The following is a 19,267-nucleotide window of genomic DNA, read 5'->3' on the forward strand; positions in this document are numbered from 1 at the left end:
TATATATATGGAAACTATAAATAATTTAGCAATAGCGGTTTCGGTTATAACACCCGAAGTACCAAAATTCTTCTCGCATTTGTAACAGGCTCGGCAAGAAGTCCCGAACCTCCTTGCGTGAGCAAAACCGGCACCGATGCTGTCCTGCTTGCCTTGTTCGAGCTGAACAAGTTAATCAATTTCTTACAGGTTTTCTAAGCGTCTACAAAAATTTCTTTGAGGAGAAAAGCGTCCATCCCCTCTGCACCCGATTTTATCTTCGAGATCGGTATTCTAATGGCAGATAAGAACAATCTATACCCCGTGATCGAAATTCTGGATTTGAATCTGAAGGAATCGCCAACATCGATGGCGGAATACGTCTCTAGGATTTCTACTGTTCCCGATGACGATAATAAGGTTTTTCTTTATATCTAGGTCATTGATTTACTTCATTGATCTCTCATTGGCTTTGCTTTTTCGCTTTTTTCTATTTGATTGGTCTGTAAGACTGTAACTCTGCAGAGATTAGTGAATTTGTCACCTAGGGTTTATAATTTATTTGAGAGAGGGATTTTTGCTTTCGTCAACGAACCCTCATGATACAGTCCGTATTAGAGCTAGCAAGGAATGCCAGTAGGAGATCGCTGCGTTCTGAGACCAGCGATTCTCCCATCTTTCTCATCCATCTGCTCCGATCCTACCATAAACATCGAGGAAGGTAAAGTCTGGTCGCGCCATCCTTTCGTTAGAATTTAAGACCACCTGTGAAAATTTTGCTTTTTTCACCAGAGCAAAGATTTTCGTCCCACATTTAAATGAGTTCGTGATTTCAATTATTATTCCTGGAACTTAATTGTGAGTTCGAAAGAAATTGGAGTATAGATTCGCTTCACTGAAGGTTGATGTCTCAAAAATCTTTTGGCTTAGTTGCAGAGAGAACACTGCCCTTGAGGGCCAAACTAGAAAAAGAATGGTTGAAGAAGAAGGCATATTTAACCAATTGGTTTTTGCAAACCGATGTATTTAGGCGTGCCACGATCAATCCATTTAGATCAACCGATGAGTAGGAACGATTTAGAAAGTCCCCATGCATTTCCCCCTGCTCTACTGGTTGAAGCCATATTTGTCGGCGATACTAATGTTAAATCCTGAACCAAATGTCAAACACAAATTGCAGATTTATGTTGTTTTAATGGAAATAATATCAAACATAAAATTTGGATTTAGCTTAACTGGATTTAGTAAATCCTACTTAAATAAAATCCATGATGCAGCCAAACACCCCCTTACTGTGCTTATTGATTTGCTTTTTTTTATGGACCACGGAAATCGCAGGAACGAGAGCTTTTACAGTGTTCTTTGGCGCGAGCTTCATATTTGCACGGTAGCTGTTGTAAATTTTTATTCTTCTCTATTAACCATCTCCAATCGCTTGGTCTTAGTGATCAGAAACTATGCTTTGGTTTTATTTAATTATGTATCGGTTTCAGTATTTCCCTTTACTTGACTATTTGTGCGTCCTGCACTATTTTTTGTGGCAAAAAATGCTCTTCGAGCAACTTCAATATCGAGCTAGTACCGCCTTTATATATATTTGGTATAATTTCTAGAATTTTTCTCAATTTCCTCATCCGCTGTTAACCACTTGAAATCAAAATACAGGGTGCTCAGTTGCAGAAAAAAGATGAGGATTCATGCGCTAAAAATGTTGAAAATACTAACTTTCTTCCTTCGGTTGATTGTGCCTCTATGCAACAAAATTACCATCCTCCAGAATTCCTTAACTATGCCAACAAATCTCTCGAAAAGCGGAGGTTAGGTAGATATTTCTGCTATGATACACCATATAATGAAGATACTGGTGTCTGGATTCCTGTTTCCGTACCGCCCATGTCAGCTAGCGATCATGAGGAATACAGCCAAGGTTTCTTGACCAATGGGGCATATTTTCCTGATGGCGATATAAGTTGGGCTCAGCTTGCCGGGGAATATAGGGAGATGACTATGTGGGATGTTGTGTTAGAGATTCTTCTAGCCACCCGAGGAAAGGTGGCTTCTTTTTCTGTGGGTGAGTTACGGAGCAGTAAATTGCCTTGGATCCCAAATGAACTATTGGACCATGCCTGGAGTGAGATGGCTCATACTCTTACAGAGGCTAGTTATGGAAATGCCAAGGAAATTCTTGATGCTGAGCCACCTAGGTGGCTAGCTGACAGTGCTGCGACATATTGTATGCTCTGTAATGTAAAATTTCATCCCATTATGTGTTCTAGACATCACTGCCGTTTTTGTGGTGGGATATTCTGTAATGAATGTTCAAAAGGAAGGAGCTTGCTTCCATCTAAATTCCGGATTTGGGATCCACAACGGGTCTGCGATGTCTGCTCTGTCCGTCTAGAGTTTGTTCAGCCCTATCTTATGGATCAAGTAAGCCGGGCATCACAGTTGCCAACTCATGATCTGACTGATCTCAGCACGTTACGATCATGGTTGAACTTTCCATGGGGTCAGTCAATGGAGCATGAGATCTATAAGGCTGCTAATACAGTTCGTGATTACAATAAGGTGATAATTTCCATGTTATATATTGTATTTTTAGAATTTTATGTTGCAAAGTTTTAGTTTTTGCTAAGCTTTTATATGCCTAATTGTAAGGAGTGACATTTGCTGAACAATAAGCTTAAGGTTTTGATCTAGTTATTGTTATAAGGATTGAATCTAAGTGGCTGGCACTGTTGGGCTTTTTTTATTCCCTGCTAGCTGTTGGTCTTAAAAAATTGGATTTGGAGCTCATTAGATCACTAACTCGGTCAAGAATTTCGTTACTTTAATTTTCAAAATTTTTCTTTTGAACCTATGCTGAATTTAGTTCAAAATGATAGAGCCAAATAATTTGTTCTACTTGTGAATACAAACTGCTTCTCCTTGTTCTTTTATTAAAATTTCAACAAGTGTTTTAGGATGAAATTTATGTTAAAAGCCAAATATTATTTCAGGTTGGTTCTTTGAAGCCAGAAAAGTCCATTCCTGATGCTATTCTAAAACAAGCAAAAGGCCTTGCCATACTAACTGTTGCAAAGGTTGGGATGATGATTACATATAATGTTGGGACTGGTTTAGTAATTGCTCGTCGTGATGATGGATCTTGGTCGCCGCCATCAGCTATTTCTACCTTAGGCATTGGGTGGGGAGCACAGGCAAGAATCATACCGGCCTAGTGAACCGTAGCTCTTATGAATTGGATTTAAATTACATGCTTATGAAAATTACATTTCAACAGGCTGGTGGAGAGTTAACTGATTTTATAATTGTTCTTAAAACAAAAGATGCGGTTAAGAACTTCAGTGGAAATGCTCATTTTTCATTAGGCGCTGGCATCAGTGCAGCAGCTGGAATTGTTGGGAGAGCAGCTGAGGCTGATCTGCATGCCGGGGCTAGTGGATTTGCTGCCTGCTACACATACAGCAGAAGTAAAGGTAAAACTGCAATATTCATTTTTTGTAGAAGTACTAAAGGTAAAACTGCAATATTCATTTTTTGTAGAAGAAGTATAAGTTTGATTTTCTGAAAGAGAGATGATTGTGAGCGGTGGATGTGTTAGATGTCGTATATTGCTTCTTTAGAGTACTTAAAATGATAAAAATTTGGAAGATTTATATACATACCACTCAATTCTTACGTATTTACATATTTAACACCTAAAATTTGAATTTTGCATACGAACGATTTTGCCTATGCATTGCTATATATCACTTTTTGAAAGTCAAAATGATGGAAAATTTGATGTGATATGAATGATTGGGTATATAAATGTAAAAATCAAAAGTTGAGATGTTAGAAATGTAAATTCATGCGAATTATGAGTATGTGAATGCCCCTAAATATTTTGACGGCGTTATGATTGGTGGAGGAGGTATGAGTTGTCACGTAATATAGAGTATTTAGCTTGAGGCTAGTTCAACAGTCATGCATTTCCTATTTCATATACATTGATTGTATTTTCTTAAGGCCAGACATGAGAATTTTCATTTTAAATTACGGTTGTAGTTAGTCCTTATTTAATAGTTTTAATGTATGCTTGGAGTCATTGTCTATCTTTTGCTTTTTAAGGTGCTCAACTTGTTTTCCATGCAAGTCCCAAATTAATAGTATCAAATCTTACATTTCGTAAAAAATTGGTGGTTGTTGAGCTGACAACTTATTTTTTTCCTCTCTGGGTTGTGCTTCTTGCACTTTTCTATGTAGAGAAATATGCTAAAAATGCTTCTTCATTTATACCATGTTGAGTTGCATGAAGTATTAAGATCATGAAGGTCAGTACTTATTGATTTTAATTTGGGGATCAGATCATGAAAAAGCTGCCCAATCCAATAGTCCACTTCAAAGAAGTTTATAAGAAGCAACTTGCCTTACAATTTAAAGACAAATAGTGAAGGGGTATGGAGGTCGAATTAATTGATGATTTTGCACTGTTTTATTTTTTAATAGAGATTTTAGGGATATTTATTATCGTATCACACAATTGAAATTAAAGAAGTTATCATCAAGAGTCTAATATTGATAAATGTCTGATGATCATGTTCGAGGGCAAGAAGGATGGGCAGTTGGATCAAAATCTAGATTATAGTGGAATGGGGATGAGTTTTGAATTTTAAACTTGTTGTGTGCTTAAATTTTAAATTCTAGATTACAATAAATTTACCGAGTAAAATGCCAAAACTGTCTACGACCATTTGCATGGGATAATCTTAATCCAAGTGTTTATAGAAGTGCCAAAATAGTCTCTGGACCCGTTAAATTGGGACTGAAATAGTCCTCATGGAGGATTATTAAAGCTCAAATTTAAAATAATTTAGGACTATTTTGACACTTCTATAAATTTTGAGATTGAAATGACCCCATGGAAATAGTCAAAAATTATTTTGGCACTTTACTCGTTTTAATCTAAATTTATCAATACTTATCTCTTAATTTAAAGTTATCTTGGGCGTTATTTATGGTCAAGATTTCCTGTTTTTTCCCTGAATTTATTTAAGATTGAGTAAACTTTTTTCTTGTGCATTTGCTTTAAATAGGCCAAATTGCTGCAATAAAATTAAATTAAAATTTTTCCAAGTCCTCTTTTGGTTTATTCTCTCCTCTTCTTACAGCCACTAGCCTCCCCTAGCTGTTATAACCGTCGGCTCTGTAACCTAGGTCACCTAAGTTTGCTTCCAGTAGCCTTGTTATCTCTTGCAACAGCCAGACAATCAATTTCCACTGCCTTACAGCACCTGAATGCCACTGGCTAGCATTTGGCCTTGCCGACGCTGCATACAGGAGGTCTTCAGATACTGTTTTGAATCTGCAGAGGTAGAAAATGGCAAATCGTCACTCTGGTTCAGAATAAAATACAGCGAGATTATCTTGCTGCCCAGTTAAGGAAGATTCCTAGATTGCTGTCCAGATTTAGATTAGCTGCTGAATCAAAATAAGTGCTGGGACTTTGATGTCTACGGCAAGAACAAGGCAAAGTAAAGAGAAGCCATGTACAATATCAATTTGACGTCTACCCCAAACCTTTATTTTTATTTAGAGGCATTTACATACATACCACACAATTCTTACATATTTACATATCTAAGACGACGACGACGACAACAACAACAACGACAAGCCTTTATCCCACTAAATGGGATCGACTATATGAATCCTTTTTCTCCATTGCATCCTATTGAGTGTCATGTTTTCATTTAATCTAATAAATTAAGATCATTTTTATACAATAATGCCCTATGCCCTAGTCTTTCTAGGTCTATCTCTGCATTTCTTAACATAAGTCGAATCTAAAACATCCACTCTTACAACAGGATCATCAGATGATCGACGTTTAATGTGACCAAACCATCTAAGACGACCCTCTCTAATTTTGTTTGCTACTGGAGCTACTCTAGCCCTATCAACATCTAAGACGACCCTCTCTAATTTTGTTTGCTACTAGAGCTACTTATTTATATTTAAATTATTTTCAAAAGCACAAAATCATCACTCTTTTTCAAATCACGAAGGTTGGACAATAAAACGGCCGACATGCTTCTTTTTTAAAAGCCAACATTTTGCGTCATAGAGCATTGCAGGTCTCACTACTATCTTATAAAATTTTCCTTTCAATCTAAACGGTACTTTTCTATCACACGATTGGCCTTATGCATTCCTCCACTTCAACCAACAAACTTGAAATCACTAATAACATCCCCATCTATATCACCATCACTTTGAACGATAGACCTGAGATATCTAAAGTGTTTACACCTTTTAATGATCTGATCACTCATAGTTACAACTCTACCACTAGAGCTACTACTACATTCCATGTATTCAGTTTTAGTTCTACTCAAACGAAGGCCTTTAGACTCCAATGTAGATCTCCATAATTCAAGTTTTACATTTCTAACAGATAAACTTTAATTTTTTTACTTTTACACCACCCAAATCTTTCATCTCATAAGAAAATACCACCATTTTAACTTTTAAAAAGTGAAATACATCTTTTCATGCCTAGGGAATGTGGCATGTATGTAAAAATTGAAATTTATGTAATAAAAATTGAAATTTAGGTGTTAGATATGTAAAAACATAGGAATTGAGTGGTATGAATGTTAATCTTCCTTTTATTTATTGATTGCTAAGGATCCTTCAAATGAATTATCTAAACACTTACGTGTCTATTTTAGCTTGTGAACTCGCATTGTAGTAGTAAGACGTTAACATTGGATTTGGTTGGTATCAAAGCACTCATTCTTGATGCATGGTATAAACAAAGAGAGGGTATCGAACTCTACCATGTAGTCCCATACTATATCCACAACAAAGGACAAGAAAGAAGTAATAAACAATGGTTGAAAGAGGTGTCTTCTAATCTTGGTTGAAAAGTGGCTAAATTATTATAACAAATGTCGATGATGATGGAATGGATCAAATTGTAATTTTCCATCATCTCATGGAATCATAGTGATCTTACTTACACTGTTCATTTTGATTCCACTCCCAACAATAAATGTTCTTCACGTAAAAGCTAGCAATTTGGAAGATGATAGTGAAAATTAGGGAGAAGATGTTCTATGATAAATCAAAAATTATAATTTTTACAGTAGGGACCAAATGATGGTTCTCTCTTATGATCGGATGACCACTAGGAACAAAATTGACGCATGGATTGACTCATTAGCGAGATACTTTACTTTTTACGGGTAGGATACTCTTGACAGAGAGGTGTTTGCCCAACTTACATTTTGCTAACATGTTTTAGCTTTATGGAACTTTTACTTAAAATGGAAATGGTCATCAGGTAACAACTTTGGGGCAGTTTTGTTGCAAGTTCCACTCAATTGGTTATGTCAAGTAACAGTAAAATAAATGACATAACTTGAGACAGTGCTCAAATTATTATGCATAATTAAACCATAAAATCTAGAAGACGTGCAATCATTGGGAGTTAATCTTGCTGATGTGCGAATTTTTATGAATGATGTTTTTAGATTTGTCTTTCAGGAACGTGGCTTTTTTTCTTAGATCTCAAAAAAAGGCTAGTATTAATGCGATGGCCACAAAATGAGAAATTTAAAGTAGAAGGGAAAGATCCAAGAAACATTTTAAAATTTCTTATTTCTTCGTATAAAGATAGAAAAATGGATAAGTGATGACTTTTCTTCTCAAAAAACTAATTTCCTAGGGAGTTTTGTGATCATTGTCAACCAGTTTGTCAGATTAAATAAAAAAGCTAGAATTTGCTTTCTAACTATTTTACAAAAAAAAAAGAGTAAAGCATGGAAAGAAAAAAAAAACAACCATTATTGTAATGCATAGCACCATGCTAAGTCTAGTGGATATGCAAACTTGTTTATCTCTGATGGCATTAAGAAAAGATATGGCAGTGATGCCATCCTCCAATAAAAACACACGAGTCATTGCTTAACTTGGGAATATGGGTCTATTATAGAGGTGTGATCACCATCATCGACACTGGTTGCCTAAATAATCTCGTTTTTGCTAATCTACTATAAACATCACTAGCCATCCCAATCCTTATACTTCAGGTTGGATTAGTTAGAAAGGGGAAAAAATATTAAGATTGATTGTTATTGTCAGTAGAAATGTAATCACCAAGGATTGCATCAATGAAAAGAAATTGGAGGTATTTCCACTTATAATGGCCAAGTCATTTTTAATAGTTCACGCCTTAATGATAAGTCATTTTAAGGCAAGACATTTATGCTGAAAATGATTGTGGCGTGTTAATGGCAAAGCATAATAACAACAATAAAAGCAGGTTAGACTTATCATTTCATGCTAGAAATTCATGTTGGTTTAGGCTTACCCAACTGCTAAAGAAGGGAAAGTATACGCACAATTGTCTTAGAGAAGGGCATGGCATGTCGATGGAGAAATTGATCGGGGCTGTGTTCCTCTTCATGGAGGACAATAATTGCCATGAAAAAGGTCTATCATGCAAGACATAGAGCTCATCTTTGATGTAATGTTGCTAAATGTACCGATGTATGAAAATCTAGTTTTCATGATTGACTCCTCCAGTGGAGGCAAGAATTTCCATTAGTGGGAAGTTTCCATTATTGAATAAGGAGCTGGAAGAGTAGCAATTCAAGAAATAAATGAATAGGAATTTGTCAATTTCTTGCCAGTTTTAGCAAGCTCAAAATAGGCAACATCATTATAGAATCAAATCAAACATTTTGGTACACACAAGGTAAAACTTTGGACATTTGTAGGAGCTAATATGGCCACAAGACAGAATCATAATCTAGAAAGCTCTAAAGATGAATTGTTTCCCAAGCTCCATGTTCTAGGAAAATCTTTAAATTCAAGCTGTCTAAAGAAGTTTCTAAAATCTTCTAGAGTCTTTTTGAAAGGTTTGTTACATAGCAAAGCTAAATGTTACCCCTGGAAGGTTGCATAGATAGCTTTGCTTTATATGAATCTTTAATTTCACAAGAGTAAAATCCTCTTAAATGATGGACATAATATATGGAAATCCTCTTAAATGAGGGACGCAATATATGGGGATCAGATCATGAAGGGATTAATCAATTTGACTGTTCATTTCAAAGAAGTCCTTGAGAAGAAACTGTTCTCTCGAGTTGTGAAGGGATTAAAAGATTACGTTACTTGATCTTAGATTGCTTAATTGTTTAGTTAGAGATGCCGGTGATGGTAATGATCATTAATTTAAGGCTTGGTGATTAAGATCGGAGGCTAGAAGTTCATATTACAATGTGATAGGCATGAGTTTGGAATTTTTAACTTATTTTGTATAGATTTGTTTTTGAATTTTAATTATTAGAAAAAAATTGATGTATTTATCGTTTAATTTGGAGTTATTTAGTTTGCTGTTTATAAATAAGGTGCTTTGTTTTTGTGGAATTTTTTTAGGAATGAAAAAAAGGTTCATCTCTGCTATAATTTTCTATTAATAGTTAAAATTTTAATCCAGTTCTCTCACATCCTTTCTATCTTCTCGAATCCCTGTCCTACCTCAATTTTTCCCCTGCTGGTTCTAAACAAGTGCCCGAATTATTCTCTGTCGCTATCCAAAGCCTTCAAAATCACCCAATTCATATGTACTTTGCTTTTTTACATTTATTCCACCCAAATCTTACATATTACATAAAAAAATACCACCATTTTAATTTTTTAGAAGTAAAATTCACCTTTTCTTGCATAATAGGTAAGATGGTATGTATGTAAAAAATCAAGTTTAGTTGTTAGATATGTAAATACATAGGAATAGACCGGTATGAATGTAAATCTTCCAAAAAAAAAAAAAACATTTCGATTGCTGTTTCGGCAGCAAACTAATGGTAAAAACCAGCAGTTAGCTTCTTTTCTGAGAACTCTAAATCAGTTACGGAACTTGTTGTCCCCAGCAAGAACAGGAGAAAATTAGAGTAGAGCTATTTACTACCAGAAATCAATTCTGTGCTACCTTTAGTTTGATTCATAGATCATTAGTGTACCCTCTAAAACCTTTTTTTTTTACATTCTACCGTTTATGGTGAACTCACGTCATAATGATAAGAGGCTAGGGTTGGGTGCAGTATCATGTTAGTCATGTTAGAACTTTCATGAAATACAATTCTTTTATGAACAAATTATTTAAATAAAGTTGCATTTATTACATTATTTCATTGTTAATTCCAGTATGACATGTGATATATGTCCAAATAAAGAAGGTAATTACATGCCATTTTACATGAATGCAGATGTCATCAACAAATTTTATTGTTTGGCATGAATCTCAAGGCAATTAGCTCATCTCATAGTATTTATTGAGCAAGAAATATTGAATCTCAAATTAAAAGTGATTCAGAACTTTGATTTAAGCAAACCTATAGTCAAATTGACCAGCTCAGCGAGACGAACCCAATGAAACCAAAATTGACAAAATCCGAGTCAAATTAAGCTCAGATCAAGTCGTTAAATCACTTTTGGAAGTTTTGGGTGGCTAATTGGAATGTTAAATGGATTTCAAGTCCGACAAGCTTATAATCAAATTGAGTGTGTTGGTGAGACAAATCCAACGAGCCAAAGATCACTAAATTGTGACATTATTAAGATACTTAAATGTTTCTAAAAATGTCGTCTGATCAAATAAATCATTCTGGGCCATTTGATGGAGTTGTTCGGATTTCTGTTTTATTTATAAGAGATACCACTCCTAGATTCTATGAATAGAGCCCCACCCCCTTCATGAGCGGGGACGGGGAGCTAGAGCTGGATCGGGAGTGAGTTGAATTCCAGTGCTATTATGGATAAAAAATTTGAGAAACATTTCTTGGTTCTGTAGCTGTCAACCATCATCAACTACCGTTAGCCTACCGCCATCGACCACTGCAAGTCGTCGTTGACCACCATTAACCACCTCTTGCTCGCCGGCGTCGACGAATTCTATGGTGCAACGGCGTCGACAAATCTTATGGTGCAACGACAATCTTATGGTGCAACAACGGCGTCGACAAATCTTATGGTGCAACGACGTCGATGAATCTTATGGTGCAACGACGTCGACGAATCCTATGGTGCAACGACACATTTCAAAAATAGTGTAACGCACGCCCCAATGGTGTAACAACACACCCCGAAGACTGTGTATCGAAACACCCTGAAAATGGTGTAACACACCCTGAATACGATACAATGACACACATTGAACGCGTTGTAATGACAGCCTGAAAATGGTGTAATGACGCACCTTGAAAATAATGTAACGACATACCCCGAGTACGGTATAACTCCTCGCAATAGCTGCTTACAACCATGGTATTCAATATACAGTGAGCTCCGAACTACTGGAGTTCTCTCCTCACAGCTCAACGCTACGACTTCTGCGACCAAGTAATGCTATCATAGCTCACCGGTATGGTCTATGTGGCTACCACCCTACATGGGTCGCAGCTCACACAACTCCCAACTCCGACTACTATGACCTATAGACATTATTGCATCTCACCACTACGACATGCGGCCTATGTGGCTCATAACTCATGCAACTTCTAATTTCAGTCTCTGTGGGCCACGAACATTATCACAACTCACAATTACGACATATATGACTAACTACGACTTACGTGATCCACGACTCATGCAGCTCTCAACTTCAGTCTCTGTGACCAACTAACGCTCTTGAAGCAATCATCTACGACCTACATGACCAAGTACTACCATAACTTTCAACTGCGGCTTCTATGACTAACTGAAACTACAATCACTGTCTACAACATTCATAACGAACTATTACCCTCATAGCAATCCAATATGACCTTTGCGGCCCGTTATAACTATCATTGTTGAACTACCGTTGTACAACAACATTGTTCACAATTTCAAGAGGAGAGTGAGACCATGTACTTACAATCATATAGTAAATTATTTCAATTAGGTTAGACTCAGTGATTTTTTTTCCTTTTACAGGGTTTTCCACTTAAAAATCATGGAGTCTTTTTCCACTTTTTTTTCTTTGATTTGTGTTATTTGTTGTATCTCGTGCTATGCTAAGTCGCTAATTATTTCTCTACCGCTGCGATCTTCCTACATGCTACAGCTTACAAATTATTCTTGTACTTCTATTCTTCTGAGTTTTGCAAGCTTCCGTCTAAATATATACATACGTACTTATGGAGTATTTAATTTTACTACTCTCACATTGATTTTATGATGTATAAAGAAGCTAAAGAAACACTCATACAATCTGTATAATAGGATATATCAGTTTTATATGTTATTCTGCTGTACTAGTCAAACCAAATAAAATTTTATGAGCCCATATTTTATAAAATTACAATTTGTTTGCGCAGCTCATCTACTTCTTAGCGAGCAGAGTAGAATTGATATTCAAGTTTAGCGTGACAAAAAACAACAAAGTTAAGTATGCGTGATATAACTATGAATGCTAAATATTAGAGGAACAGTCGAAGAGTTGAATAATAAATTTAGTTTGGACTTGCACAATAATGCTTAAAAAGTACACCCATGAAGTTAGCAAATAAAATTAACATTGCTGCTAATTTACATAAATAGTATTTATTCAATATAATTTGCAAAGATTACGTTCATCACATTCTGCGTTCAGTTGCAACATTGTTTCTGAAAGAAGTATTTTGAGTTAGAATGGAACTTAACTGTGTAGAAGCTGTAGTGAGGTTCCTTTATCATCCATACAGGTGCATTTTTGGGTTGTTCGTTAGAAGGCAGCTTACTAACCACAAGAACATCGGAAAATCGCCGCTTCTATGGATCTTCAACAGTTAATGCATCGGATATTCTTCTCGGCGCATTGCCGAGGCCTCCTGCTGCTGCAGTTCTTTACAATGCTCTTTCTAATTTGTTCCAGAAACTGGAAAGCCGATCAATCAGTTAAGTTAGACTGGTTCTACGAGGAGAAACTATTAGGTGAGGACTATGCATACACATTTATACATGCGAAAAATGTAAGTGTACAATTGTATACTCGCGTATGGAATACGCAGTACGTAGCGAGCATGCATCTTTGTAAGAAAAAAATGGAAGGACATAATAATTTCTCCTTCGCATGATAATGAATGCTCGACTCTCCTCTTTCATGGATCAATGTTGATTTTGCTTATCCATTCTCATTCCATATTCTTTGTTTTTATGTAAATAGGTGTATCGATGTAAAGTTTAGTAAGTGAAAGATTAATTTGTCTAATAGTAAAATTTTTTGTATGGATGAAAGTGCTGATTATTTTATCAACTGTTGCCTTGTTTGTGCAAAGTATGTCTCGATAGTAGAAATAGAAAGTGTCTGTTTTGTATTGCAGATTTTTAATGTTTATTGCTTTTGCATGGATTTCTGATTAATCTATTATAAATATGGCGTTTTTTTAGGAGCATTTACATACATACCCACCCATTTCCCATGTATTTACACATAACACCAGAATTTTACATTTTACCTTTATACTACCCAAAAAAATATCACTATTTTAATTTTTAAAAAGTGAATTACACCTTTTTCATGCATAGGGAAGATGGTCCATATGCAAAAATTGAAGTTTAGGTATTAGATGCGTAAATACATAAGAAATGAATGGTATGCATGCAAATCTTTATTTATTTTTTTTTAATTTGCATTATTTTTCAAATAGATGTTCAGTTGGACCATTTCGCTTAGAATATCTTTCTCTGTTCAAAGGTTGAGAGTAGTATTATTTATTCATGTGGCATGAATTTGATCTCTTTTGCTCGTTCTCTGAACAAAGCGAGAGATAATGCCAGAGATATATATGCATATAAGATGTGAACAATTTATTATTTTGATGAACTTGTTCTTAAGGGAACTCTTTCACAGGGTTCACAAAGGATGGAAGTCAAATACAGGCAGAAGCAATCTCGTAGCACTCTATTGGGCCTCTGAGTCATAAGTGGTTACTGGTTAGATATCCAGAAGGTAGGCCACCAATTAAGGGCAGATTTAGTGGGGGGCATGTGGGAGGATATGCCTTCTCTAATATTTTAATATGTTTTTATGTATAATAAATATATATATTCATACATTTATATTGTTCAAGTCCATCCTAATACAAATTATATTAGGATTTTTTAAAATATTTTTTGCTTGATTTGTCTTGCCAAGCTGATGAGTAGTTGAGTATTAGCTGTTGGTTACGGGCTGTCGAGTTCTAGTAGCAGAGTATTGGCAGCGAAGTATGAGTTAAACCTATCTGCCAAGGAGGACTGGACTCTTCTCCATCAATGAGGGTAACTTGCCTTAATGACGAATTCCAAATTACCATGAAAGCCAAGTAGACCAACAGGGATGTGACCTGATTGGTAGGCGGGGAACGAAATTAAAATTTGTTGTTGTCAGAGTAAATATTAAATATGATGTCACGGTCGAGGATATTCTCTCCTTAGGTCCCGTCATCAATCTCAACAAGTCTCATCTAAAGTTGACAGATCTCTCGTTGTATTTTTTCTCAGGTAGGTTTTGACATGTGTCTCCTTGGTGGCATTGTTAGGGTTTGGGGGAACTAAGAAAGAAAAATTTGAGTGGAGATAGTTTGGGTATGGTGGATGCTAGGAAACCCTAGGATAGGATTAGGGTTAGGCTAACTCTGATGCCAATAATATTGGAGTTAACCCAAATTGGAACGAAATGGAAGTATTATTGCTGAAATGCAGTGGGATTACAACCAAGACTCTTGAAAACATGAATAAAACCACACAAACACTAGGATGAGGACGAATATGGTGGGCTGTGGCAGAACAACTTGTAGCTTTGCTGGTCGGGAAGTTGCTGCAACAACAATAAGGCTGGAGGGGGTGGGGTTTGCAACAACAGTAGAAAGGCTAGAGGGGGGTTGTGGTAGCCGCATGAATGTAGGAGTTTGAGGCAGCAGATGGGGAGGTTGGAGGGTTGGCGACAACAAACAGGGAGGTTGGAGGGTTTGCGACAGCAAACAGGATGGTTGAGCAAGAAGAGGGAGGGGAAGAAGACTAATAAAGATAAACACCAAATCGGAGCATGATATAATTGAAACACCACTTGCCTTCAGATTCAACCCTAGGAAGGAAAAAGATGCTGATGACATAAATTTCTGAAGCAAAAACTGAACCATTATAGAAATAAAATACACGCACACACACACACATATATATATATATATATATATATATATAAAGGCTATATTATAAGAGTCTCCAACCACCTCTAATGTGCCTAACAATTTGCCGTCTCCTTAAGGCCAACTGTGCCAGAGGGGATTTGAACCCTCGATCTAAATGAGTCTTATACCGTGGATGCCTACCAAGAGGCATTATATAAGCCTCCAACCACCTCTATTGTGCCTAACAGTTTGTGTACCGCCTCCTTAAGGCCAACTGTGCCAGAGGGGATTCGAACCCTCGACCTAAAGGGATTTTATACCATGGATGCCAACCAAGAGGCTGGGATACATGTCTCACACACATACACAGTCGCTTGGGCCAGCTGGCCCCCTTGCACCCCTTGCAGAACTGGTCCACTTCTCCAGCCGATTCAACTTATGGTTCAACTAGGGCAGCCCTCGCATCATAAGGTCAAATAAAAGTGTTATAAATATAAATATCAAAATTGAGGTATTAAATTTATAGATACATAACAATTACATGGCATGTCTCTAGTTTTAATCCTTTCTAACTCTTCTGTTCTATGTCTTCAACTGTCGATTTACATTAAATTGACTTTGACATGCAGGGTGGATGTCATTTTCTAGACTCAAGGCATCATGATGCAAAAAAAAACGTTGACTATTTTGTAAGTCAACTGTATTTGTTGGGACCTCAATTTGGTCAAGATTCTTTTTTTTTTTAAATTTTTAACCCTAAACAAAATATGAATCTCCAGAGAGAAATAAATGCGGAACCATGTGGCATTAGAAGGTCATGTGAGAAGGGAGAGATCAGCATTCTCCTTTGTTAGGCTGTGAGCAAGCAGAGATATGTGATGGCGGGATTTCTCTCCTTTTTATTCCTTCTTCAAACGAGAGCTGAATGTTCTTCTAACGGTCAGATTTGTATTTAACTCCAAGTTTTGTATTTATTTTTGCTGAATTCATCTATCTGCAATGCTCGTCTTCACCTATTGTTAAATCTTTTTAAGACGTAGGGTCCCGTATTATCTGTAAGTTCATACTGCCTGATAAAGATCCTGTATTTAGGAGAATTGACAGATGTTATCGCAATGAACGTCTTTCCTCGTGGTTTTATTAGTAGGTGGGCTAAGTTCGGCGACTTTGACAGGTGTGCTTAGTTCCGTTCGACTATTTCGACAAATGGACTAAATTCAAAAATAACTAGATCTAGATCTTTGGATATGAATCTATGGGGCCCATAAAGCTTTTTATGAAGGTAAAAGCCTTGTTAGGCTATATGGCTATATAATTGGGCATACACCTATATATTTAGATATATAGCACATAATCATCTTTTCTTTTTTGTACATACACTAACTTATAAATGCATGGAAAGGTCTATTTTACTTTTAAAAGTGAAAAAAAAAGTATGATATTTGTTATGTGATATGAAAGATTAGGTGACAGAAATGTAAAAAGTAAAGTTTTAAGTGTTAGATATGCAAAATCAAAAAAATTAGGCGGTATATACATAAAAAAAGGGCATTTAGGTATATGCCACCCAATTCTTATGTATTTATATATCTAACACCTAAATATTCATATTTACATGCATATCACTCAAATCTATAACATCGCATCAAAAATATATTATCATCATTGTTTTAAAAATGAAATACATCTTTTTATTCATGGTTTTATGACAATATTGTATTATATTTGTAAAATATCAAAGTTGGGTGTTAGATATGTAAATATATAAGAATTGAGTGGGCTATATAAAATGAGATATATGTAAAAATTGAAGTTTAGGCGGTAGATATGTAAATATATAGGAATTGAGTGCTATGCATGTAAACCTGCCAAATAATTTTTGTCCATTTATTAATAGGGTGTCATGATCAAAGTTGGGTGTTAGATATGTAAATATATAAGAATTGAGTGGGCTATATAAAATGAGATATATGTAAAAATTGAAGTTTAGGCGGTAGATATGTAAATATATAGGAATTGAGTGCTACGCATGTAAACCTGCCAAGTAATTTGTCCATTTATTAATAGGGTGTCATGTGAAGGAACAATTATGACATGTGTACAAATTTATGAATTATATTAAAGCTGCAACTAGTATTAATTAATTTAAAATAGAATATGTTCTTATTCATAAATTATAATGTGATTTTAAAACAAGGTATTATGAAAGTAAATATATAATTAGATATTAGATATATCAATAAATCATAATTTAGTAATTGGTATGGAAATCCCACACTTCATAGTGCCGACCATCAAAAATTAATTTTCTTTACTAATTCATATTGAGTTAAAAAAGCAATTTAAGTATTTAAATAAAACAGTTTAAATTTCTCATGCATTTATATATCGAACACCTAAGTTTTCATATTTATATAAATCAAAATTGTATATACCAAAACTGCTAGCACAAATCTCAAAGCTATCAGACGGTTAAGGACGATGGTCGGGCAATCGAAGCACAAGCCGAAGAAGCATGTTTGAAGCAGTCTCTCGACGACCGGCTGCTCTATTGGGTCGGTAGGCCCACACTGTCGAGGGATTCAATTGACGGATCACGCTTACAGTCTCAGCTACCCAAATCTAACTTTGCTCGATATGAGCAATCGTCAAGCAATCGATCGCCCTGGTCAACCGAACTAAAATACATCAATCTGCTAATGACCGTTTTATTACACTTAAATATCAACACGAATCTTGTGTTAATTTAATGCATTAGTTTGCATTAAAGATGGTTTCCATAATCATTCTCTACTTTCTGTAATTGTACAAAAAAACACGTATAAATAGGAGACTCAAGGAAGAAATATGGACTCCACCCTTTCTAAAGAATTCTTCGTTGGCTCTACTCTCTCTTTCTCTTAGGGTATGTTTGGGGTAGCTGCAGATTTTTTTATAATCTACTTATTTGCAGATTATTCATAATTTGCTTATTTGCATATTATACTGAAAATCTGATAATCTGCAGATTCTTCTGATAAGCTGGCTGATTGTTTCGGGGAGCTTATTCAGAACAACTTATTTGCAGTTATTTCTGGATAAATAATCATTATGCCCCTGTTAAGTAATTTTATTTGTAACATAACTGTCTGAGTAAATTAATTGATAAAAAAAAAGCCGCAAACAATTACAGATCAATTTAAAAAATAAGATGTAATCCTCACTTGCGCGTGAGTATCAAAACTAATAAAATAAAGAGAGAAATAATTATAAATACAATTAAAATTATTAAAATGTTGATTTTAAAACCCAGACGACAAATATACTCAGCTGCATTGTTCTTTTGGGAAACCATCGTACCCCGATCACTGTCAGCAGTGAAATATATTGGAATGTCGACCCAACAGAAGAAACCACACCTCATTGAAATGCCCCTACGACAACTGTAGAACTATCTCCTATAACTGTGAGAAGTAATATCTCGATTTACTAAATAAATGTTTGGTATCACCACAAAATTTCCAAAAAAAATCACAAATATTCCAAAGAAAACCATGAGATCAGAAGTCGCAGATGTCAAACGAGTGCAACTAAAGGAAAAAACACGGAAAGTATAGATAGGAGTAACATTACGAGATACTAGATGAATGAGAGGAAGCATCGAGGGAGAAGAGACGGAGAGGGGTGAGGGAGAACCGGGCTATGGCAAAGCACAGTCACACGAGAGAGGAGCACAAGAGGTAAATGACGATCAAACGCACCTCGCCGATCCCGCATTCTTCTTTCTTAATAAAACATTTTCTAGCGTTTTCAAGCCACCGATCGAACACACGAACCAAACGCTATTCCAACGTTTTCAAACCGCCGCCTCACTAAATAAGTGCCCCCACACAGACCCTTACTCTCCTCCAGGATCCAACTGTCGAGGCGTGTTTTATCAGAAGGATAATTTTGGATTCAACAACAATGAAATATTTAACATTACATAAAAAATAACATAATTACATAATGTAAACCAAATATATTTTTTAATATTGAATTTTATGACAGCAAAGCATTATAAAATAAATCTTAAAATTTGGATGGTAAATATGTAAATACAGAAGAATAAAGTGGTATTTATGTAAATTTTTACAAAAAATCCCCGCCTTTTAATATTAAAAGCTGTAATTCGTGTGGTTTCTTCG

General features: G+C 35.6%; 1 protein-coding gene across 3 annotated transcripts; it reads left to right on the forward strand.

The window, feature by feature from the left end:
• Positions 1-47: 47 nt before the first annotated feature.
• Positions 48-14,041, forward strand: LOC110025261. Of its 3 annotated transcripts, XM_020725634.1 has the most exons (6): positions 48-399; positions 1,645-2,547; positions 2,979-3,179; positions 3,263-3,458; positions 12,696-12,924; positions 13,844-14,036. In XM_020725634.1, the coding sequence occupies exons 1-5, from the start codon at positions 277-279 to the stop codon at positions 12,890-12,892; spliced, it is 1,620 nt and encodes a 539-aa protein (XP_020581293.1). In that variant the 5' UTR covers positions 48-276; the 3' UTR covers positions 12,893-12,924; positions 13,844-14,036. The 3 variants fall into 3 exon arrangements, with proteins under 3 accessions (XP_020581293.1, XP_020581294.1, XP_020581292.1); XM_020725635.1 differs by lacking the exon at positions 12,696-12,924 and having other exon boundaries at positions 13,844-14,041; XM_020725633.1 differs by lacking the exon at positions 13,844-14,036 and having other exon boundaries at positions 12,696-13,202.
• Positions 14,042-19,267: the final 5,226 nt, after the last annotated feature.

Source organism: Phalaenopsis equestris, unplaced genomic scaffold, assembly GCF_001263595.1.
Source record: "Phalaenopsis equestris unplaced genomic scaffold, ASM126359v1 Scaffold000297, whole genome shotgun sequence".
Classification (NCBI taxonomy): domain Eukaryota; kingdom Viridiplantae; phylum Streptophyta; class Magnoliopsida; order Asparagales; family Orchidaceae; genus Phalaenopsis; species Phalaenopsis equestris.

What these genes read in the sequence shown, in the direction of transcription:
- LOC110025261 (XM_020725634.1), top strand. Translation starts at nt 277, where the DNA reads ATGGCAGATAAGAACAATCTATACCCCGTGATCGAAATTCTGGATTTG. An exon ending in CAGTTCGTGATTACAATAAG is followed by an intron (nt 2,548 to 2,978) that starts GTGATAATTTCC and finishes ATATTATTTCAG; the next exon opens with GTTGGTTCTTTGAAGCCAGA. An exon ending in GCATTGGGTGGGGAGCACAG is followed by an intron (nt 3,180 to 3,262) that starts GCAAGAATCATA and finishes ACATTTCAACAG; the next exon opens with GCTGGTGGAGAGTTAACTGA.